The 26,579-nt window shown below is 37.4% G+C and overlaps 1 protein-coding gene across 1 annotated transcript; it reads right to left on the bottom strand.

Moving 5' to 3' along the window:
* On the bottom strand, nt 1–26,579 carry G6P (Glucose-6-Phosphatase). Its single transcript, XM_083143182.1, has 6 exons — nt 26,474–26,579; nt 20,878–20,984; nt 17,012–17,176; nt 7,474–7,677; nt 2,940–3,070; nt 1–533 (listed from the first exon to the last, which is right to left on the bottom strand). The coding sequence occupies exons 2-6, from the start codon at nt 20,949–20,951 to the stop codon at nt 22–24; spliced, it is 1,086 nt and encodes a 361-aa protein (XP_082999308.1). The 5' UTR covers nt 20,952–20,984; nt 26,474–26,579; the 3' UTR covers nt 1–21.

Here is a 26,579-nt window from a genome sequence, read left to right on the forward strand (position 1 = left end):
ATAAATAAAATTAAATATAAATTATTCTTCTTTGACCTTCTTGAAGGACGAACACAGCCAGGGGAGCGTCACGAGCAGAAGGTAGACCGAGAAAGCATTAACCACATAATGGCACGCATAGAACACACGAGCATCGCTGCTCGGAATGGCACGCTCAACCTGCTGCACACCAAGAACGCACAACACAATGCAAGCACTCTTCGTGGCGAAAACCTTTAAGCTGTCCGGTTCCTGCTCCTCGTTCATTTTGTGGTGGTGCCGAGTGCTGAGGGACAGCAGAAGGCCAAGTCCGTTGCCACATTCCTTCACAAGGGAGTAAAGCGGAGTGGTGTTCACGTGAATGTAGTTGATGTCGGAACACCACTTGAAAGCCAGATGGACTGACCACTGAGGGTCGATGCCCAGTCCCTTCTGGCACCAGTAAAATGCAAATGACATGGCAATCATACCAAAACTCAATTTAAGAGCCGTGTTCCGTGAGATTTCCTGTAATTCACTCATTTGGCCAGCAACCACCTTTGCCGCAATGATACCTGAAAATGCAGAGAAATGTATATCAGGAATATTGATTGATTGGTTGGATCATTTGGTTATTTCACATCGCTTTTCTGCCACTATTGGAAAATCACGATGATGAGGATGAGTGATGATATGACGAAACTGATGAAGGGACACTTACAAAGAACACCCATGCCCAGGCTGAGATTCGAACCTGGGACCAACGCAAACCATTCTGCCATAGAGGTCTGCGCACGCAATATTGAATAACTGAAATACAATAATAAACTATTCTGTAAAAAGTTTTACATTTAGGTCAGTCAGAAAAGAATGAGACTCTTCTTATTTAGATGAGACGATCCCATAGGAGAAACTTGAGATTTTTTGACATGCTGGACATAAATCTCCCCTGCCGAAATACATCAACACTATCTGTCTGGAAGCTTCATAAGTGCCAGATGTACCTAGTCTCTCGGGATGGTTAAACTCCACCTGTAAGGACTCAACATCGGTGAATTTCTAGCTGCTTTACTAGCTCTTTCATGCTGTCAAACAAGACAATCAGAGGAAGCAAGGTCCAGCGAGTATGGAAGATATTTGAGGATGGTACACCCAAGTTCCTGTAGTATTGCCCCAATATGTGGAGATATATGGGGCCTGGCATTGTCGTTGAACAATTCCCTGGCTGTCTTTGATGAATTCTCTGTTAAAGATGATGGAGTTGGTAATAGTAGCTGTTACTGCTGATCTTTTTGCAGTGTGGGGGCCATTTCAGCAGCAGGACACCGTCAGCATCCCAGAATACAGATTCCAGCTGTTTTCCACCTGTGGAACCTGGTTTGGTCCTTGAAAGTATGCATCCAAGGAAAAACACAGATGCTCAGCTATAGCCTGACAAGTTAAGTCCCGATATGCGCAGATCGCTGCAAAGCACTTCCTATTACGTCATCCTCCCCACCACTCTTCTACTCACTGGCCTGGCGTTGAGAGTACCAGTGGTGCCAACTCAGAAAAATTAAGCTAAAACAAATATGACAAACGATTTTCACTGTTTAGCGTGACGGTGCATGCAGGCTCCTATTATATCAGTGGTTCATTTTATTTAATCCCCCTTTGAAAATGCGTGCGGTGCGCCAATCGTAAACTGTAGTATTACGCACGTGCGTTAAGGTTTATAACGAAGAGAAACTACAGGGCGAATGACTTCACTTTCTGAATGCGACATCAAGCAGTGGTCTTTTTTTTTATTTTTATTAAACCGAGTGGGTGGTGGTTCATTTGTTTATCGTACAACAATCACTACGAGAAGGCAATCTGATAACACGTTTGCCTGTGTTCTTTTCTAAAGCATTGAAATGTTCATGCTCTTTACTCTTGGCTGCAAGATTCTTACTTTGAAAGAGATGGACTTATGGACGAGCGTGTAGATGAACTGATAATTAGACTTGGTGAAGCCGATTCAGACACGGACACAGATTAATTTGTAGACACAGACTCGGATGAGTGGGAGAGTGAAACTGATGAAGGAGAACTGGAAAACATTTAGAAGGTGAGCTCAGTTCTATCGTTTATATATTTTTCATTTTTCTATCGTTTTATTTCATACATTTCTTATGCTGGTAAGAAATATCCCTAATATAACTTAATTCATTTAAGGTTTAAAGGGAAAATATCAAAATGTATTTATAATTTAGCGTAATACTAATTCATGCCTTTCACATTCAAATTTTGTTGAAAATTCTCAGATGATTCCGCTCCCTCCAGGTTGCAACACTGCGAACCAAAGTCGCCGCAGATAATGGAGTGGGGAAATGTGATGTGAGGTGCGCAAACAATGGATTGCAGCATCTTGTTTTTAAACTTGTCAAGTTATGGGATCATCATTTCTCCACACTGCATAACCGATTCACAGTCACCGATGATGTTACACCCTCTTTCACAAAAACGAGGCTGCCCACTGTAGTCATGTCCCATGATGACACAACAGCAGGAGAGCACCTCACTTGTTCAAGTTAAGCCCGACACTACTGGGAAATACCACCCACCCCATGATGCCAACTTGCAGGAAAACTATGCACTTCTGCTTGACAACTGGCCCAAGGTCATCAGTTAAGCGAACCACAGTTGCTTTTTCCATAATTTCAAACAAGTTCCATTCAGATAATCTCATTCTTTTCTGACTGACTTAAATTTTTGGTTGCTTTATGTCACTCTTCTATCTCTTTACATTAATGTCAGTAACAAACAATGAATCAATGAAAAATAGATGAAAGAACAACTACAATGAAATACCCATGTTACCCATGATTTCAACCTAGAACTTCTGGCTTTATAACATGTCGCACAGATCACTGCCACAGAGGCATGCTATAAAGAATTAAATCACAGTCATGAGTACTATTTTTGACAATTTACAATTAAATAAGAAAACCTGAACACACCACAAATGAATCCCATGATGCATTGGTGAGGGAAGTGAGCTGCTATGTAGATCCTTGATGTAGAAGCCAGGACAAGGTACACCACATACACTGTCCATAGGAGGCATTCAATCATCACTTTACCCTTCTTGCTGGAAAGAAAAGGTTGCTTTTATAAGGAGAGCAATTAATAATAATAAAACTGATATCCGCTTCCTGTATAAAATGAGCACACATGCACTGTGCATCAGAGGCGTGGCATGCATGTAGCCGCTGTTACCGCAGGTAACACCAAAATATAAAGAATTGAAGAACCAGTCTTAAAATATTATTACGTACATAAACTGGTAATATTGTCGTAAAGTAAACATTGCAGACTGACATTTTTTCTGACACCGGCAAAAGCGAAGAGGAGGACTGATCCGGTACCCTCCTCAGGCAACATGGGGAAAGGGCTCTGAGCCACCGCAAGGAAGACTTCGTGTAGCAGCAAAGACTGTTATGGTGGGAGGAGGAGGAGGGTTATTGCAATGCCTGTTTAGCCGGCGCAGTTGCCGGTGATCCTTACCGGATACAGATCAGTGTTGCCATATTCAATAGACAGAAAAGAGCTAAGTCACCTAATCGGGTCTATCTTACTCTGAAGGTGTCCAGTCACACTGGGGAACGATAGCGCAGTGGTAGCATCGCCGCCTTGTAATCAAGGGATCCCGGTTCGATACCCGGTGGAGGCACAAGTGGTTTGGATCCCACTTTAAACTGTCCCGATTAGCATGACATAGGTGTCCGGAAAGGGGGCGGGCAAGGGGGGGGGGGGTCTTGGTCCCCCTTGTAAAATGAAAGTAAACCAAAAATTATATATTTTTGACATATAATTTCATTTCACCCACAACAATATTTATTAATTATTGTATGAATATGATAAATTCAAATTTAAGCAATGTTTTTTGAGGGAACAATACTATTATTGGGGGAAATGTGCCTTGTTTGCCCCCTCGGAAAAAAAATCCTTCCTTGCCCCTCCCTGGAAAAACTCCTGCAGACGTCCATGTGCATGAAGTGGACTTAAATCGCCAAATCAAAATTTTAAAAAATCAAATCACACTGGAGGAAAAGCAAACTACCAAGTGATATTTTTTATTTACTCTAAATATCAGCGATTACGAAAGTCCTCTTTGTCCTTCTTCGACATCATGGGCAAGAAGGACAGGAGAGGGATGGGTATGGTCAAGGGGTCCACTGTCCTTCTAAAAAAATGTCAACCTAAAATTCTATATTTCACACATATAATATTATTTCGGTTACAGGAATTTCTGATAATTGTTGAAAGGGCCAATTGAGATTGACATACGTTGTCGCAGGAATGCGATAATTTCGGATTGAAGCAATGTTTTTGAGGTGGTAGAACTGTTTTTGGGTGAAAACATTACTTACAAGCATAATTTCCCGATTGTTATCTTAGCACGCTCTGAAGTGTCAGGTGTCGCAGGTTCGAATCCTCAGCAAGAAATGGTTATTTCAATGTGTGTTGTTATTATTTTACTTACATAATTATAAAAATTAATAATTACATACACAAAGAAATAATAATTTTATTTCAATAATTCACCATGCATCCACATCGCCACGATTATAGTATATAGCGAAAGCCTTAAAGGTAGCAAGGGACGTAAAATATATGAAATAGTAGTGGTGTCAGAAATGAGATTTCAGTTGATTTAGCGAAACATGGGAGTGGGAGTAGTACGGAAACATATGACTACATCTACTGTACATATGTCTTATTTGAAACGAACAGTTTCGCAATTTGGGCAAATATGGTTTCAAAAGAACTAAGATGGCAACATTAGTAGAACTGGACTTCTTGCAGGTTCCGAAGGAAATATTGCGAAAGAGCCGATGCTGAGAGGGGAGGGGCAAGGAGGGTGCTTCACGTGTTACAAAAGTAAACAACAGTTTGCAGAAGGAACTGTGCAGTGCGAGTTTTGTGAGTGGTGTCTTTCGTCTTTATGTTGTTTTCGGGCATTGTCAATTATAAATTAACAAGTGGAATGGAGCTTGCTCCGAGTTCCGAGGTGGCGGGTTCATCCTATCTGAACAGTGTGTGTACTTGTGCGATAGAAGATATTTTGAAGCAATCTTTCGTTTCGTTCTTTTGCAGAAAAAAGCGAAATTGTGGCGAAAGGGAGGCCAAAGCCGATTTAAAAACTAAGTCGTCTGCTGGGTATGACCGACATTTCAATGTTTCGTGGTATAACGAATATCCGTGGTTATGTGGTTGTGCGGAGTTGTCGAAACTGTATTGTTGGCCATGTACTCTATTTTCGGGTGAAAAAAACAAGTGGAATTCAGGTGTGGATAACATGGACCATCACCATGACGCACAAAAAAATTCAAATTAAAAACTTCACTTTATGACAGCATCATAGAACTTTGATTTGATTTGATTGATTTTGCTTCGCTTGTGCCACTTTTGGCTAATTTGCGAAGCTGGGGATGAGTGATGATATGATGAAATTGATGAATAGACAAAACAAATGTCCATGCCCAAGCCAGGATTTGAACCCGGGACCCCAGCATCATATAAGTATTTTCAAAGAAGAGTCGTCGGATTGATCTGCTCTATAAGTAGCCTTCGATGTTTGTGTAAGTATCAAATTACGTATTATTGTGTCAACAACCAATGTTTGCGATTTCACTTCAGTCCTTATGTTAACATTTTTTTTCCTGATTAATAACTTTACCAAAATCTAGTATTGAATTGCAGACGTACCAGATTAATATTATATGAACTACTTGGAAGACATTAAAAATCCCACGCCACTCCACTGCTGTGCATATTAATAACTCTGCACTTACAATATTTTAAAAATCTGGACATTTGCACACTGAATTTCATGTAATAATTTTAAATTTCATAGGTAAATTTTCTCTTGTAAAAGATGCAAGTATATATGTTAAGACTGATGAGATAAATTGATGCACACAAAATATACATATTATTATTATTAGGTAAAGTTCCCCACATGAAACTCATTTCAGAGCTGTTTTATGTAGGTACAACCACAAAAATCAAACCTGGGTCTCTTGCTTGATACTCGGACTCTACCAACTAGACCACCACGGCTCCAATATTATTATTATTATTATTCATTTGATGGGAGTGCCAATAGGAATAACTTTTTCGCACACACAGGCTACACTATTTTATTATGTATATACATATATTAGGAATGGACCGATACAAAATTTACCAATAGCGTTAACCGATCCAATATAATATTCCGAATGGTCATTGAAAAACATGAATGTTTCACTGACCTCCTTAATAAATGTGTGTTACCAGATGACTGCAATGCAAAAGATTGATTGATTGATTTGGTGTTTTAAGTCCACTATATGCACAGTAAGGCTAACCAGGACTGGACCTACAGTTTAAAGTGGGATCCAAACCACTATGTGCCTCCACCGAGTATCGAACCCAGGACCCCTTGATTACAAGGCGACGACGCTACCACTGCGCCATCGGGGAGGCCCCAACAATGCAACAGAGGCTGCATATTTACACATTTACTTTTAACCAAAGCAAGGGATGAAGATTATATTCATAAAAATTATAACAAAATGGCAGAATATTGTTCTAAATAATAAGATATTTATAGATACATCAGATCAGTAAAATTATAGTTTTACTTATGAACCAATATGCCTATATCAGCCCAATAGATAGAGTACTGAATAATCTGTGGTTGGTTGAATTGAGGTTTTAAGTCCACTTTATGCACAGTAAGGCTAATCGGGACTGGACCTACAGTTTAAAGTGGGATCCGAACCACTATGTGCCTCCACCGGGAATCGAACCCGGGTGATTAATTTGTGTCATCCCCAATAAAAATAAATAAATTCATATATACACATACGGCAGTAACATTTGGGGAAAACTTTTCTTGGGAAGAAATTGAAATTATTAAACCCAATCTCCTGATGTAACATAGAACAAAGCCACATGCATTTTCAATTCACCCTTCATGGATTATACAAATTCTTCAAGGAGAATTTAAAGGATGGATAAGCCACTTTATGACAAAACATGACCTTGTATATGGCAACATGATATCAATGGCATATCAGCTTCCACAAATGAAGACATTGGTTATAACAGTAGTTTTTTTAGTTTTTTTTTAAATGGTTTCCTGTGTAAATTAACATTAAATTGTTTTAAAATTAAATACAACAGAGCAATCTCTGCATGCTACAAATAATAATGATACAAAACATTACTGATTGAAAGTTTGGGATTGAGACAAAACCAAAATTTATGGAGGAAAAAGACTTACACCTTAACTGATGCTACTCACTGACAGCAATAATTTGTAGGATTGATCTGAGCTTGAACTAGCAAAACCAAATTTTAGCTGACATTTACATAATCAATTATTTGGTTTTTAAATTGCAAAAATTAAATTTTTAAAAAGAATTATGAGAATTAATGCAATAAGATGTTTTTCGAGACAAAATATCACAATCTCAATCTACGAAGAGTAATTTGACTCACCTGACATTGCTTGGGGCTACCATCTGCTGGAGAAACGTGTTGATAAGCATAAACCCCACTGCACTGGACACCATCACATGACCCGATGGCATGCCTGGACCCGTTTCACAGGTGCCTGGAGCATGGAACAGCTCGGGCCTCGTCAAGGTTCCATAAACATTCGTTTCACGGACCCACCAGTATGGACGATGGCCTCGGATGACCCTGACAATAAAAAATAATAGAAATAGTCATATAAAAAAAATCCAAATGGCTAAAATTTTGTTAGTAACTACAAAATTGTATATTCCTTTTTTACTAAATCCATTGTAACAAAACGAAGCCTTATTGTTTCAAAAAATCTACACGAATCGTAAAAGAAAAGTAAAATAACTAACTCTCTGGCATTCCTACACCTGAAGATTTGATTTTGTTTTTTACATCTACTTTATGCACAGAAAGGCTAATCAGGACTGGACCTACAGTTTAACCACTATGTGCATCCACCAGATATCAAACCCAGGGCCCCTTGCTTATGAGGCAATGACGCAACCACTATACCATTAAGGAGGCCACTACACCCGAAGGTAGATTGCTGCACTCCTTCCATCTGTCCTGTGCAAAATCAATCCAATCTTAACGATCTTTGAGGCAAAACCTGCTGAGGAGTCCTTGGTTGAGTGATGCATGGTTAGCATATCAGGTCACACCACCACTTTTCTGACTTCCGAGACCCCAACTTCCTGATCAACTTTCATTTCTATTTGTTTTTCATTCAAATTAAGGCTGAGCTGATACCACTTGGAACTGATACCAATTCCCACGGATGCTGATGCAAAAAAAATGTAACAATTAAAAAGTTGTTCAAAATATTGATTAATATTAGTCCAATTAAAAGCATCAATTTACCAGAGTTTTGCTTTAAAATATTTAAAAAAAAATACATCAGAATATAAAAATACCTGTTATGTAATCATAAAATAGTTTCTTACAAATAATATTGGTACAAAATCAAAGGAAACTTCAATTTTGCATAACATCCAGGGTAATAAGACTCTGCAAAAGTGTTGCGTGGCATTTTTGCAGACCCTGCAAACGATCAAAATGCAGGAAAAATATTGGCAAATAAAATCCAACCGATACTTTGATACCAACAAAAACTGATATTAGTCAATACCGATACATCAGCATTGGTATTGGCTCAGCCCTAATGCCAGAGTTATTAGTAAATGCAGGAATGACAAAGCAAAATAATTAAAATATTGCATTTTAAAATTTTAGAGAAGTAAAAAAAAACAAGTTAGAATATTCACGCGAAATAAGCCAAGCGACAGCATGAAACAGCCAGAAATAAAAAAAAAGGTAAAGTGTTCCCTGTGCTTAGCACCACGCATATAGGGGGTGTGGGGGTAACGCCCCACACTTTCTTGATCCGGTCGTGAGTGGGGGTGATGTGATCAGCACCACGCCCCTGACTGCCTTTACCCCCCAGGGTTTCCCCCCCGGGTACCCATGTTATTCGACGCTGGGTGGACGCCGGGGCCGCTTCCAACGTTAGAAAAGTTCCCGGATTTGAACCGGCCGGGGATCGAACCCGGGACCTTTAGCATGGTAGTCAGACGCGTTACCGACTGAGCCACCGTGGCCAGTGAAAATATTGGCAAATAATAGAAACAGCCAGAAATACGCAAGAGATTTGCTAAGCTTAGAGTATTGAAATGAGAGCCCAGTACTATTCCCCATGCCGAACCCTCTAGCTAAATTTCCTATCGAGTGCAATGGTGTTACACGTCCCAGTTCCAAGTAGAATTGAGCGAATCGCTACCATGTTCAGAAGCGTTCGGCTGTTCTCTGCAGACACCCTACAACAAGAAAGACGAGAGACTTCCCCCTGCCCCTTGAAGATCTGGTCACACAACAGGCCTCTTTCAGCTCCTATGTTTACAACCACAGCAGGGTTTCTCTGATGTCAAAAAAAAATTAACTTCTTCCGAGTTTTCCATCATTGTGAAGCATGCAACACTTGTTTTTAAGAGGAAAAATACATATCGAGTAAAAGTGATATGAAATCTGTCTTTCATTATCAAAACCATCATCGAAACTTGACTTAACGTGACTTGACATTTGGAAGTATCAAGTAAGCTCCATGCAAATCTCAATGATGTTCTTGTTTCTATATCCGGCAACAATTGGCACTTACTTTTAAACGTGACAATTGAGATGTTTGATTTTATTTGATTTTATTTGGTGTCTTAAACCCTTTACCTGCCAATGTTCCCAATTGGGAACATCAACTAATTTTCCATTTCAACTATATTGAAACAAAATTTTTCATAGTATTCTAGTTTGATCTATTAATTTAGGGTGTATATTTACTATTGACAACATTTAATTAATATTTTCATTATTATCGTCTGGATAATATACTACGAAATTACACCAAAATGGTTAAAATTGCATTCATAATATTATATATCTTTTATTTACACCCAAATCAATTACTTTTGTCTTCTTTGTACATAATCTGGCAGAACATAATGCTAGTATTACATGAAATGCATTAGAATGGGCTTTTCATTGATTTCTATTCATCTGGACCTAAGTTTATTATCATGTTCCCAAATGGGAACATTGGCGTTTTGCATGAACAATGGTTACATACAACAAATAACTCGCACAAAAAAACTGAAGAGAAATTTTCCTTTCTCAGAGTTGTGAGTCAAGATTGTTTTGTAACTTGGTCAACAATGGAAATAAAATCATGCTTATTGTTGGCTACAAGTACATTTGAAATAATTGTTTTTACATTGTTTGTATAACAAAGATCCCGGGGTGTTTTGTGCCACGTTCTGTTAGCTGCTTCTGTTGATTCATGCTGTCTCATTGTAATAAAATTCAGTCTTTCAACAACATTTGCATCGAATCATTTCCTATAATTGGAAGCAGCTTTTCAGTATTTGAATGAAATGTTAAATGGCGATACTGAAGACATTGGAGATGTAGTGGATATTTGTCAGTTGCCTCCAGAAGAAACTGCAGATCTTACCGACGAGGAAAAAATTGATGACAACGTCTTGGAAGAAGTGGTTCCTAAAGATGTGTGTGGTGAATTGGTTGTCACAACTAACGTGGAACAATCTACTCCGGAGTCTCTTCAGCCAACCACAACAAGAAAGGCTAAAGGGGCATCAAATATACAGTTGGACATTATTCGTGGAAGAAGTCTACGGTTATAGAAAACAATTCGCTCCATTGCGATGATTCATTTCAGTGCTTATCCGACAAACACCCAGAATTACTGCCACTGGAACCCATTGAGTTGTTTCATAAAATTTTACCAGAGACATACCTCGAGCATCTATCTTCAATGACGTGCTTATATGCAGCTCAAAAGGGCAAAATTGTGTCGTTCACCAAACATGACATAGCTCAGTTCTTTGGTTTGCTTCTAATCAGCGGTTATCACAATGTTCCAAGAGAAGATATGTACTGGTCAACAGCAGAAGACGTGACTGTACCAATTGTCCCAACTGCGATGCCCAGGCAGAAATTTCGGGATATAAAGAAATATTTCCACGTTATGGACAATACTCAATTGAAACAAGGGGATAAACGTGGAAAAATTTAACTATTATATAATGAGCTAAACAACAATCTTCAGCAATATGGAATTTTTCATAAACAACTCAGCATCGACAAATCCATGGTTCCCTATTATGGGCATCATTCTTGCAAGATGTTCATAAAGGGAAAACCGATTAGTTTCAGAATCAAAATCTGGACTCTTAGTTCAAGTGATGTATATCCTTATGTTATGAAAATCTATCAAGGAAAGGAAGAAGATGAATCTAACTCTCCACTTGGGACTAGAGTGGTGACAACCTTATTGAATGTTATCACTAATCCTCTGCAAGTTGAAGTTTTCTTTGATAATTTCTTTACCTCATACACATTGCTGAAAGAGCTGAAAATGAAGGGGTTCAAAGCAATGGGTACAGTATGAGAAGGAAGGACTGGTAGACGTCCCTTTGTTCTCACAAATGAAATGAAGATAAAGAAAAGAGGAGAGTTTGACTTTCGATGCGATGGTGATATTTACATGTGTAGATGGAATGATAATTCCGTAGTCACCTTGGCATCCAACTACCAGACACACTTGCCATTAGGAACAACAAAGCGGTACTCTCGGCAATCAAAGAAGAGGATTGATGTCCCTGAACCTCACTTAGTACGAAAGTACAATAAAGGAATGGGGGGCGTCGACGTCTTCGACCGTATGCTGTCCAGCTACAGACCTCAGCTTCGAGGGAAAAAATGGTGGTGGAATTTATTTTCCAATGCTTTGAATGTGGCAGTTGTTGCAGCCTGGAAAATTCACCAAGAACTTCATAGGATGAATTCAAAGAATCACTTGGATTCTCGAAGAGAAGTAGCTACCGTCCTCGTTCGCAAAAATCCACGAACATCTTCGAGGCCAGGACCACGATTTGAAATCCCAGGGTCTATGAGGAAAACTGATGGTCTTTTTCTGATTGAAGCAGGACAAGGAAGGTGTGCATTTTGCCCCCCCCCCCAAAAAAAAAAAAAATGCTCGCCTACAATGTCGCGAGTGTGCAAGAAATATGCATTTACACTGCCACGGCTTATCACCAGTTTAGGACATTCTGTGTGTGTCTGTATTCTTCTCTTTCATTTTCAAATGTGTAAACTACATATATTTAAAATTTGGTATTGCTACATTTTCAATAAAACAAATCCTTTTTCCCTTGAGTAAAATTGCACAATGATTTTTTCTCATTTTTATACAATTATGTTACCCTATTATGTATTTGTACTAGTATTTTGTATTTTGAAGGTTGTAATGTTATTTCACTCTCTGTAAGCTTAGATGTAATATTTCTGTACATTTACTATGCTAATATATAAACGGAAAAGATGCTGGACCAGTTGAATTATAATTAGAAAACTCTGTAATAATACTTCACATGAAACGCCAATGTTCCCAATTGGGAACACTCCAGTTTAAATATAGAGAAAATAAAAAATAACAATTTTTTTGAATAATTCTCTTTAATGTACACCAAAGAGACAAAAATTACTGATAAACTCATTAATTTCAAATCCAAAGACAATTCGGCATGTAAAAGGTTAAGTCCACTTTACACTAAGGCTAATCGGGATTGGACCTACAGTTTCAAGTGGGATCCGAACCACTTGTGCCTTCACCGGGTATCGAACCCGGGACCCCTTGACTACCAGGCCACGACACTACCACTGCGCCAACGGGGAGGCCCCAATTGAGATGTTTGCATTTCAGTTTCAAACTAGGGGAGAAAGAAAAAAATGAAATTCTTGCTTTTTCGTATTGCTCAATTCAAGTGGTGCGGTCTCCAAACATTTTCTTCCAAGTTTATAATTTCTTGTGTTGTTACCAGTATTTTTAAACTGGTATATAAACTGACAATTCACACAAAAGCACTATGAACAAGAAAAGAAAATACAATAACATGTTGTACTGTAGCCTTTATGTTTACATTGTAATTCGTACATGTCAATTTGTTATATTTAATTACAGGAAGAATACAAATTAATCAGATTTCATAATTCTCATCATATGGGATACCATTTGTCTTTTGTCGTCATAAGCCCTATGGCCCTGCAGTCAGCTTTTACACTGAAGCGGCAATGACCTTGGCATTTACCACGGACGAATACTGTCCTCCACCCTCGGTTGAAAGATCGACCCTCAGGTTTGGAAAGTCTTGCGATGACTACGTAAAAATGTTATACTTCACCACTGCCTAATGTCAAGTGAACAAAATTTTGGTCAACTTTGAACGTGACCATCTCTGATGTTATTCATACTTAGTTCTTATGAAGTAAGACCTAAGGTACGAAAAACTGCAAAATTGCAGATTTGTATCTGTTGTAGTTCTCCAGTTAGAACCCTCTGAAATATGGAAAAAAGCACAATTTTCGGCACACACGCAATTGCAAAAAAACTCATAAATCAAGCTAAAATTTACGTAGAAGGTTGGGATTAAAACCAAATTGTTGCTTTTGCTATGAGCTTTAATTAGATATACACACGACTACTTTAAATTTTTTTTTCATTTCAAGGTCATTCAAACTTTTCTTGAAAATCAAATTTTTCAAACACCTATATTTTGAAAATTTTTAAAGATACGCATAGAAACACACATATTTCAACATCAAATCTTAGAAGTTTTGTTATGGGATCGCAATGGGATCATAGTTTTTAACACGTATAAACAAATACTATACACTAGGTAAGACCATATGACATGGGAATATTGCAATGTAAATTCCATTCATTTGTAAAGGGACTATGTTGTTTTCCAAATTGGCCAAATGATGAAGTAATGGGTATGTAGGAAAGGGGCGTAACTTGGGGTCTCGCTTTTTTATGGGGGCAGAGCAAGTTGTTAAAAAAAATATTTTAAAATTTTTAAAACATTAAATTTTACACACACACACACACACACACACACACAGTGTATAGTACAAGGTGCATCTGAAAAGTTCGGTGAATGGTCTCAGAAAATAAAGGAAACAACTTACAAACAAAATACCTTTACTGGCCTTCAAAGTAATAGCTACAACACACGTCTCACATGGGTTGTAAAGCTGTTGGAAACTGGCAACAAACGCTTCATGTGGAATCGCTCGAAGCACCGTGGTCACGCGTTGTTGGATATCCACAACGTCTGCGAAGCGGAAGCCTTCCAGGGCTAATTTAAGGCAGGGAAACAAGTCTGCCAGTGCCAAATCTGAAGAATACAGAGGGTGTGGAAGAACAGTCACCTGGCGTTGAGCGAGAAAGTTGACCATGCGGATCGCAGTGTGCGGACGGGTGCTGTCGAGGAGGAAAGGCCACTGTCCACTCCGGTACAGTTCTGGCCGAACCCGCCAGATGCGTTGCAGCAGCCGTTTCAAAACTCCCTCGTAAACTTCCACATTGACAGTTTGACCCACGGGTAGAAATTCATGATGGATCAAGCCCTAGCTGTCGAAAAAGGCGAACATCGTCGTCTTAATCTTGGATTTTGCCAGCCGCCTTTTTTTGGGAGGCTGGGAAGACGATGAACACAATGCCATTGACTGTCGCTTGGTCTCCGGATCATATTGGTAGCTCCAGGTCTCATCTCCAGTAATGATGGTTTCCAAAAACTGCAGATTCCGGTCAGACATGTCGATGACATCTCCAGACGTTACCATCCGAGTTTTCTTCGGCTCGTCTGTCAGCGTGTGCGGTACAAACCGGGCACAAATCTTTCGCTTTTTCAAATGTTCATGAACAATAGTGCGTACACTGTCTTTGCTTTATCTGCTACTCTTCTGCGATCATTCTCAACGAGAGTCGCCGATCATCCGCAAGCATCTGTCACACTCGTTCGATGTTTTCTGGGATTGTGCTTGTTGACGGTCGACCCGAATGCAGCTCATCCTCGACACCTTCCTTTCAGTCTCTAAAGCGTTTAAACCACTCAAACACACACTTTTTACTCACTGCTTCAACACCGTACACTTGCACTAACATTCCATGAGTCTCAGTTGCAGTTTTCCCTAATTTGAAGCAAAACTTCATGTTAATGCGTTGCTCCATTTTGCGCTCCATGTTGCAATGACATGAGTTCGCACACTCACTCCGTTAGCTTGGTACACCACTGATTCACTTCGATGATTTGCATGATAAAGGGCGCTTGTTGACATGTCTCTCAATGCGCATGTGGGGGTGTGTCATCCTAACCAGCGCGGTTTTTTAAATATGGGATCATTCACTGAACTTTTCAGACGCACCTTGTATTTGTTTATACATGTTAACAACTATGATCCCATTGCAATCCCATAACAAAACTTCTAACACTTGATGTTGAAATATGTGTTTCTATGCATATTTTTTAAAAATTCCAAAATATAGGCATTTGAAAAATTTGATTTTCAAGAAAAGTTTGAATGACCTTGAAATGAAAAAAATTTAAAAGTAGTCATGTGTATATCTAATTAAAGCTCATAGCAAAAGCAACAATTTGGTTCTTATTCCAACCTTCTACGTCAATTCTAGCTTCATTTATGACTTTATTTGTGATTGCATGTGTCTGGCAAATTGTGCTATTTTTCATATTTTAGAGGGATCTAACTAAAAATGTACAACAGATAAAAATCTGAAATTTTGCAGATTTTCCTACCTTAGCTAGTACTTCATGACAATTAAGTATGAATAAAATTAGAGATGGTCAGGTGTTTTTCATTGGTTCACTTGACAGGGAATTCGTTAATATTACATCTCTACACCACTTGTAAATATTACATCCATCTGCTAATATTTGTAAACTCATTCTAACGAGTTGTAACAAATAACAGAGTTTGCACTCAAGAGCCATTATTTTGAAATTCAGTCAAAAGAGTGATATTCAGATAGCTGTATTTTTTGATCACCATGTTTTTTAAAAACATTAAAGTAGGCCATGAGAAATTAATACTGCACAATTCTGAGACCCTGAAAAAAAAATTCCCCTCCCCTCTAGAAATGTCGAAGCTCTACTTCTACGAAATTTAGAAATTTCGTATTTTTGCACTATTTAATAGTCAAATCCTATTAATTTCGAAGATCCTCTGTCTTCATTCACTAAGGGTACGGTGTCTGGAGCGGAGATAGTACCACGTCACTGCTTTGTTTGTTCCCAGGTGGCGGTAGTTGCAATTTATCTCGTTCAGCGGCGCTGGCGTGTGTATCCTGGTTTGCGTCGTCTGCTTCATGTCGTCGGGTGGTGCTGGTGGTTGGGGGGCTGGATCGTGTTGCTCGGTGCAGAGCAGTTCCTGTTCCCCACGTGGTTGGAGGGAGGCTGAGTATGCACATGGCATCTTTTCTTTACCTGGCCGGGGATTTTTTGAAGACGGGGTAGCAAGTCGGGTGTGCCTGTCCATTGTCCAGGTTCAATGCTGGTTTCTGTTGAATGATAGCATGGGTTTCTTTGACAGTGTTTTCTATGACAGAGCCGGATGGGTGAAGTATGGATACGGAGGCGATGGTGTGGTTTGTGGAGTGGAGGTGTTGAGAAAGGCCTGATTTTGGTGTGTCCTTTTTCATCACCTTCTACGTGTTAATTAATCCGTTCTTGGACAGTGTGGATGGTTCTGCCAATGTAGGTGCTAATGCCACAACACCGGAATGCAAGGTTTTAAATGTGGCTAGAAGTCAAGAATCGCATTCTTCATATTGCTCCATAACATTTTACTGTATTGTATAGTGTATTTAGGCATATGCCCTTTAAGTACACCATAATAAGCGTGTTTTGTTGGTATAAATGGCATTTTAATGCACTTTCTACTGTACTTTTAGGTTATTTCAGTTAATCCGGCCTTTCGTTAAACTGGTCAACTTATCCCCCATTAGTCCGGATTAACGAGGGTTTACTGTACTACCAAAAATTATCAACAAGTAAATCAGCCATCAGTGTCACTATTATGAAGCTACTCAAGTACATGGAAAGAAAAAGAAAACAGTTCATTCACATGCACATAATACCCTACCCACCACTTTATAAGAACATTTGTCCAATCGGATACCATTGCCGTAGCAAGAAACAGGGCTGCCACATTTGAGTCCAAAGCTGCCAGGAAAGGAAACACAATGAAGCAGATGAACTGTGGATCAGCCAACCTTGTCACGCCCATGAAGAAGCCTTCTCCATTTGGGAACCTACAATATAAAAAATAACAGTTATTCATTTGTTGGTGTAATAGTTTATTGAAAAAAATGCTATTTTTACAAATAGAATTAGTTAATTACACATTTTTTCCTTCTCAAATTTAACCACTCAATGTGAAACGACGTTCATACGTAATTCTCTGCATGGTTGATGTCAAACTGCTGTTAGATGCCATCTATTGGCGGTAGACATCAACTGTTTTTACCAGTTAACCACAAAAGTGTTTTTTTATGCCATCTATAGTGAAATAAGAAAAATACTTGCACAACATCGTTTTTGTCCGTCAAACATCAACAATTGCTGGGTTGTACCAACTGGTAAGCGTTGTGGGAGAACACCTTACAAAGATCAAATTGCAAATCTTCGACATTGACACTCTCCTACAAATGAATGGCTTATTGCAGAAAGGGACCTGAGTCACTTTTGCACAATTCTGAGAAAAACAAGAAAAATCGTATAATATTGAGAGTGTAAGAAAGAAATGTGCTGTTGTTGGCTCAAATTTTTAGCATAATGAATAGTTAATTTTGCAACCCTCAATGCACCCTCCTGCAGTATGCTGCTCGAGACAGAGGAGATGAAAAAGTTGTGACTCCGATACCTCAAAAATGTGACTCAGGTCCCTTTCTGCAATAAGCCATTCAAATGTATTGTAATTTTTCAAGTTATTTGCAACGACAAGTGTTAATGTGATAAACACTATGTTAACAGTTGTTCCTTACTTTCAAATATTATAGTCATAAACAAAAAATCCCACCCTTCAAGATGTGTGAGGACACTGTCAGTGAATAACTCTGAATATTTGATTTAAATATATTCTCTATATTTAAAAATATAGAAATTTGTTTGACATAACCAGAAAATGCTAAAGCTGAGTGATTTAAATACCACTAAATGTTAAGCAGGCAGGAGATTTAAATCCCAGGCAGAGGGGTTAGTGTAATTTACAAATTCTAACTTACTAGACAACAAGGTGGATTCATTTAAATCAGGTGATTTTTTTAAAAATATTTAAATTAGGTGATTTTTTTAAAAATCACCGATTTAAATCACTTAAGGAAATAATTTAAACAATAATGTGCATAAGGATTTTGTAAATATCAAAATCACTTTTGGTGAAAGTATATTAAACTCAATCATTTAATGGTGTTTATTAGGCTCTAAGAAAGAAAACAAAATATATGTCAGATGGGGTAAAGCTCATACAAAAAGAAATGTAATATGTTTACTTTAAACTTAAATATCTCCTGATTTAAAATTCAATCATTTTTATAGGCAAAAATAACAAACATTTTGTGTTAATAATATACAAATACTAATCATTTTAAACCATAAATAGTGTCATTATCATTAAACTGTAAATAAACATGACAGCTGATATTTTGCAAATTGTCATTTAAAAAATCACCAAAAATCAGCTACAAAAACTGTAAAAATATATAAAGTTACAATTATATAGTACATCCAGAATGTTTCATTTTCACTGGAAGAAAAGTTACTGAAATCATTATGGTTTCATTAACACACCCAACAAACATTTCCATAGTGGATTCACATATACAGTATCAAAAACAGAAAAAATGTATATTTACATGTAATTTTTTATTTGTTTTAATCAAACTATTAAAATATTTTACAGGACAGTTTACCAAAAAAAAATCCTTTCTACAAAAATATATATGGGTGCCAAAAATCACAAAAGCAATTTTAAGCATGGTCTTTTTTTAAAAAATCGATTGAAATAAAAAAAAACTCTTTTAAATAAAAAAAATCATCAAAAATTATTTCTTTTAAATAAAAATCCTGATTTTCCTCCACCCTGCTAGAGAATACTTAATACAATTTAAAAATTTGTAGATGGCTCTGGGAAGAAAAAACAGGAAAAAGTAACAGTTGATATATCACTCCATTTAGTTACTGCATTCAAATGTAAATGCCAAAATGTAATAAGTCAACCAAACGAAGGTAAACATCAAAATTCACAACAACCATAGCTAGTATATACCTGTTCAGTCACTTGCCTCCTTCAAGAATTGTCAGCATAACATGTTATGAAGCTGGAGGTTCTACATTCAATCCATGTATAAGATGTGGACAGTGGACATGGGGGTCGAGCTTACCCAATAAATCGCCTGTTATTATATTTTGCTTTAGAAATAAAATCCCTGCACTTAACACAATGTAAGGATTTTGAGGTGCAGCACCTATCCAAAAATATAGCTATTTTCATACCGATCATTTCAGATATGCATTTTAAGACATGGAACAAAGTAAAATTAACACACTTTGTTGCACCTTTTTGTGAGATTAGCACATTTATCCCCTTTGTTTACCCCCTCTTCGATGTTTCAGCACCTTTTTCCTTCCTTTTCTTAAAAACGTGGGAAGAAAAATAAATGATTTTCACTCTTCTTGAGCAGCTACATAAAATCCTATCGTCTCATTTTGTAGAGCAGAATGAGAGCTATAATATGGTATAATGTAATCATTGCAGCTCCAATAGTTCCCAACATAATGTAGCAAAACCCGCAAGAGAAAACACACACTTCAACAAAACCTATTCGGCAGAACCACAGTTCTTTATGTGGTCTGCATGCATTACATACAGAAGGCGCAGAAAAAGAAAGCATTGAATAAATACATCAGCACCTTTTTTAAAACATTTTCAGAACCTTTTTTTTTCCCTTTCCCAACCATAATTTTGCACCTTAAAATCCTTTCCCTAATCATCATTATACATTTCAAGAATTCTCACAATTACTGACAGAGTGTTGTCATATTATTTCTTAATAAACTTTTACTTGAATTTTGAATTTGAATTTAAAATTTTGGGAGTGTCAGCACTTAGGCTATTTTGCTCCCGTCACATTATACGGGGGCCAGCCCCTATCATTACAAATAACAACTCTAACGTTGCATAACTAAAAATCGTAAAATCTTCTGACTTCTGTTAAAAGCTGAGGCAGTAAACGGGCACTCAGCATACACAAGGACAAAAAACAGGACAACACAAACAAAATTATACTGGCCATAATGCCTGTCGCCAGAGCCTCGTTAGTCTTTAGTCCAGGGTGCACTATGTGGAAGTGAGGTTGACTTTTGGGCACCTACGTGGAAGGTACCCCTTACACCCCTAATAAACTTTTACATTTCCAATATGATCAATTTCAGGGTCCTATATTATTTACAGTACCTGTGATCACATCGGTTTTAGGAAAGTAAGGAGGATAATGGTTCATAACCAGAATGATGATTGATAGGCACTAAAACATCTCAAAACACGCAGGCAAAATAGCACCAAAAATATAAAATAGATACTACAAGTGATGAACATTGATAGACTTCCATCATTTTCCCAGATTAGGTTCTCAATAACAGTTATCTTCAAAATAGGCACTTATGACTAAAATAGGAAACACAATGTCTATAAAATTGATGCATTCTTCTCAACAATGGCCTTACACAGTTTTAAAACATAAAAGCATACACATTTTGGGCAATTCTTATGCATGACAAATTGACATTATTGCATAAAATTTTCAGCCCACCCAATGTTTCTCAAAAGTTGGCTACTGGACATGGAAGTATTATTGTATTTTTTACCATCCATCCTAATCTTTGTGATTAACCAAATACTTAGAAAAGTGATGTAACATAACCAAAAGACAAATTAAACACTGTAGTTACTTACCCCTGCTGCAAAGCAACAATCATATCTGTTCCAACTTTGTTCATTTGTTCCGACCATTGTGTTAGCACTTGCATTCTTTCTACTGTACACTGTTTGTAATGCTATATCTGTAATATGAAGTGAAAAACATGTAATTTATTAACATGGGAACATTCTTGCAAAATTACAGCAATACTACGTAGGAGACGAGAGAGTGTTCTCCTCACTCCACTGTGTCTAACCACACAAATGCAGTTTTGTTATGTTTGTTCGGTCCACCATCCAACTACTGGATGATTTCTCACAAGAAGGTAATTTAGAACTAATATAGTTTATTTCTACTTTCGATCTATTTCTATACTCGTACAGAACACTTAGAAAAAAAGGCTTCTCAATCCACTTTTCAGAAACAAATATATTCAAAATAAAGTGACCATGACTCTCAAATGCGGAATTAACATTCTCAAAACTTGTGATTATTGGTACTACATCCACACATTACATATGCTTTCTTCATCCTCCAATTCAACTTATGGAAATCATCCAGCACACAGATCTTTCGGTAAGTCTGCTTTATGCGCAGATAGTCTATTCAGGATTGAAGTTAGAGTTAAAATGGAAAGCAAACAACTTGAAATCCAATTCACTGATTGCACAAGGATAGCATCAACAAGTTAGGGTGGTGTACCACCTGTCTTAAGTGTTGTAATAAAACATTTCCAACAATTTTAGGAAGGTTAAGGGGTGACCATTCGATTTGCAAGAAGTTAGGATAACAGTTGAAACAGTAAAGTAAATGGTGTACACTACCAGAAAGGATTTTTGTTGTTCATTATGTTTCAGAAGTTATTTCCATAAAAAATACACTCTTTCCTATCCTCAGTATAATATGGGAGTATGGATTTTGGTAACCGTTCCGATGGTTTTATGATTTTTTTTCGAATTCTCTTAGCAGGAAGACTAATTATCGTAGAATTTTGGCAATCATTGTCACACAAAATTTGAACTTCCTTAAAGTAATGAGCACTGTTTGGATTTCAAAAAAAGTTATTTATGATAAAAAATAAAAAAAACAACTTAAAAATTACCTTATGCAAGCATGCGTGCTTCCCTTGGACAATGCATTTTCCATTGACAAGCAACTGTAAGTATCGTAGACTAGTGGGAATTAATGTAAAAGTAAATTGAAACCTAGTAGAATGCATCTAGGGACTTCATTTTAATGCTAAGAGAACCAAACCTGACCTGCCTAACCTAACTACGAATGCATATGTTGAACAAAATGTTAAGTAATCGCTAAAACTCTGCAGTATGTGTTAACAGAAGTAAATCGAAATTGAACCATGTTAAAGTTGCATTCGTAGCATGATGAAATCGCAATAAAACAAAAGAAACTTGGGCCTTATGTATGCATACATAGGAGGAATGCAGTGAATTCATTGATTGTAGAATGCGGAAAAGAATGGCATATGTGGGGAACAGATGTATTTATTTACAAGTGTTATTCTCACTCAGTTCCGTAAAACATTCAATCATCTTTGACTAGATCTAATGTTACATATCAACTATGCACGTATTAAAGGTGAGAAGTTTGATCGACCAATGCAGACAATAGAAAATAATACGAAGTTGCTCCCTACCAGTGTTAATTCACGTAAACACAGACAAAACCTTTAGTATTTCTGACAGACTAAATAATACCTTTGGGGCACGGTGTTCTATCTTGACATAATCAACATAGAAATTGCCAATTATAAATTAAAAGATTACATTATATTTCTTCAAAAACAGCCAGAGGGTTAATAGCTTTTCCCTTACACAACATCAATTTCAGAAAACTTGGAATCAAACACCAAAAAGACAATTAAAAACACAATAAAGTTTTTCACATAACAATTACTTTTTCTAACCATTCGGCAACTTTACTTTGGTCTTCTTTTCATTATCTCTGAGAACATCTTCACACATAACGGTTTTCTTTACAACGAGATCTAATGTGATCTGTTATTAATGAACAAAAATAATAAATATGCCTGAGTTCACGTACTATTATGTAAATAGTAATTTAGAAATTATTATTTTTTCATTTAGACATACAGTACTTGTAATTAATATTTTATTTATTATAATTAGATACATTTACCTTTTTACTTGTGAACCCTTCATTCATATTAAAAAATTACAGTACTTGTAGTTCAAATAAAGGTCCGCTACAGGTAACCTCTACACTTGTCCATGTCTACGAACTACACAACATAATACAGGGAGCGAATTTACAATATAGAGAAAGTCTCCAATTTTGTTAATTTTCGGTATACTAACTAATTTTGACCTCCTAATCACGAATCTGTTGAAAAAACCCGGGGGTCACGTCTGAAAATTTGAAAAAAAGCCGATTGAATTTTTTTTATATATAAGTGTATATGCGTAGTTTTACGAACAAAAATGTAATCTCCTGTCATTGTGTCCAACCACGCCGTTGTTTTACAAGAAAATGATTTATGATGTTCAATTCTAGTACGATCCCTATTTTTTCGATGAATTTAGGGGTGAAATGAGTACTAATGGAACCTAACCTAACAGGCCTAACCTAACCTAGTGTGAATGGTTCGTGGGGATACCCGTGGATGGTTTTCGGGGCTAACGTCAATGCTTTGCGGGGCTATCCGTGGATGGTTTATGGGGCTACCCCTGGATGGTTTTTGGGGCTAACGTCAATGGTTTGTGGGGCTACCCATGGATGGTTTTTGGCGCTAACAAACAATTTTTCATCAAAATGTACAATTTCCAGACATGACCCCCGGTTTTTTACAACAGATTCGTGATTAGGAGGCCAAAATTAGTTAGTATACCAAAAATTAATGAAATTGGAGACTTTCTCTATATTGTAAATTCTTACCTAATACAGTATGTAACATTGTTATTCGTACACATAGAATTTCCGAGGGAAAAAAGTCATATCTACTAGTAAATATAATCATTTTCATATGTACCTGGAAATTAATGTTAATGAAGGTTTCACCAACAAATGTCAATAAAAAAGTATGTTCAAAGTGTATAAACAGAGCATATAATTTGTGTGAAAAGAGAAAAACACACTGTTTCGTGCAACATTGATATTCGTACAGGCAAGAGTTTCAATCTTCCTCGCATACAGCGCCACCGCTATTCGGGTGATTTCGTGCAGTTTGCAACTTCGTAATAAGTTTGAACATGCAGGCACGCTCCCAGTCAAGCGGAATGCTGGCGTAGGTATTGTTGTAGGCCTATCGTCTATCTATCAGCATATTCGAAATGGGCAAGGTGAAGGAACTTAGTTCCAAACTGAAGGATGTTATTATAAATTTGGCCGTTAGAGGTTATTCGTTAAGAAAAATTGGACAAACAGTCAATAAATCACACTACACAGTTCAATACATAGTAAACAAATTTAGAGAGGAAGGTTCAACACAGAATGTGCCGAGAAAACCAAAAGAGAGACGGTTGAATAAACATGATTAACACTTTATTCTAAAAAGAGTGCGAGAAAACCCCCGACTAAGTGTTCCTCAGTTCCGACCATTAGTAGAAAACGTTGCTGTCCAACGTGCCTTGTGGAAGCATGGATATCATGGCAGAATACCACGAAAGAGGTTGTATGTAAATAAGGTGAATCGCAGGAATAGACTTTCATTCACAAAAGAGCACATCCACAAGAACCGGAATTTTGGGATAGTGTCATATGGTCAGACGAGTCCAAGATTAATATATATGGGTCAGATGGGATAAATAGGGTCTGGAGAAAATCAAATAAAGACAACGATCACATTAACATAGTTCCAACAGTTAAACACGGTGGTGGGTCATTAATAATTTGGGGCTGTATGTCGTCCAAAGGTGTTGGTATCATCCAGTTTATTGATGGTATCATGGACGCAGGACATATTGAAGAACAATGTAAAGCAGAGTGCCCAAAAAATGGACATGCCGCCTATCTACAGATTCCAACAAGACAATGACAGTAAGCATAAGGCGCGAGTTAACATGAATTGGCTAATATGGAATGTGCCCAAACTACTACAAACACTAGCTCAAAGTTCAGACTTAAACCCCATTGAGCATTTATGGGCAATTTTGAAGAGGCGAGTCGTCCAAACAAGAGTTGAAAACTGTTGTGCAAGCCGAGTGGAATAAAATAAGCTCCTCTGAAACATGTTGGAAACTGGTTTTCTATGAAGAACAGGTGTCAAGCAGTAATTAAAGCCAAAGGATACGCATCAAAGTATTAGAACTGTCAGTCAATTTGCTCTGAATATACTTTTTTCGGTAACAGTAGTATAAGTCGGAGACGGATTTCTTAAAATTTACAGGAGAAAAGACGAGAAAGTACTTACGGAATTGTGTTCTTGAGGACTTTCTGAAGCCGGAGATATTTTTTTTTATAATCGTGCTACGTATTTTGCCTGTAAATAAGGTATTTTTCGTCAATCATGCATCTCCGTTGTGCGATACCTCATGCCGCCATTACCGTCGACTACGTGAATCAAATGTTCCGTGCGTTCGGTTATGTAACCCCTTCACAGTGTAGCAACCACGCGGAAGTTTGACAAGACGATGTGTGAGCGTTTTTTTTCCCAATAAAAGGCAAGACTCTAGTTTACGTCCTTACATGTCATATATTGTTGGAAAGCTTATTTTATAAGGAATTCAACAACGTAAATCCCAAAGCGAGCAAAAATTTCATATCGAGAAAAACCGATGTTGTCCGGATATGCCCAATTGAACGTACTGAGGTATTTTTTAGATGCTGAAGCACATATTTAGGGGTGAAATGAGTGCTAATGGAACCTAACCTAACAGGCCTAACCTAACCTCGTAGGCATACCTCGACCCCGTGAATGGATAGTGGGGCTATCGTGAACAGAAAGTGTAAAAAGAAAAAGGTACTTACCCAAAGAGATGCCGGGTGCCGCACCACGATCGCGCACCGCGAACGCAAAGAAGCAATCACCATGCAGATAAGGACGTAAAGTAGAGTCTAGCCTCAATTTTCGCTTAAAAACCTTTTGTGAATAGTTTGTGCGGCATTTATCGGTTCATAAGTTTGGAAACACTGCACATCAGCTGACGATAGACAACGTGAGTCAAGATTTGCCCGCCGAATTAGCAACGACCAATAAATGATTATAATGTTAAAAGTAACGTGTTTTTCTTGGGAAAAAAGTTATGGCCAGCTTGAAAAATCTTCCGCTATGCATATGAGGTAAGTAGCAATGATTTTTATTTGAAAACAACAGAGTTTTATGTGTCTCCGGCTTATACTACTGTTACCTTTAATTTATTATTGTCATTGGTTATACAGAATTTGGGTAAGATTTTATGTTCCTAATGATATTAGTTATTGGGTAAGATTTTATGTTCCTAATGATATTAGTTATTGAATTGTAAAGAAACAATTTTAAAAGAGTGTATTTCCTTTCAGATATTACAGCATTTTCTTTGAAAATCCGTGTGTACGAATAAGAATGTTACATACTGTATAAACATACGGAAGCGAGCCAGGTTATTACTAGAATAACTGATAGAAATACAAAAACTTTAGCATAACACCCCACACTTAAAACTTGAATGCACATACCTGTCAACTATCGAATAATAATAAAATGTAAACAGCTCTTTCAGTACCAGTAACATTAAACATTTCACTACAACGTCTATGTGCCGCATTCTTCACTGCATTCTGC

This window comes from Lepisma saccharinum, chromosome 21 (genome assembly GCF_977018435.1).
Source record: "Lepisma saccharinum chromosome 21, izLepSacc3.1, whole genome shotgun sequence".
Taxonomy (NCBI): Eukaryota; Metazoa; Arthropoda; class Insecta; order Zygentoma; family Lepismatidae; genus Lepisma; species Lepisma saccharinum.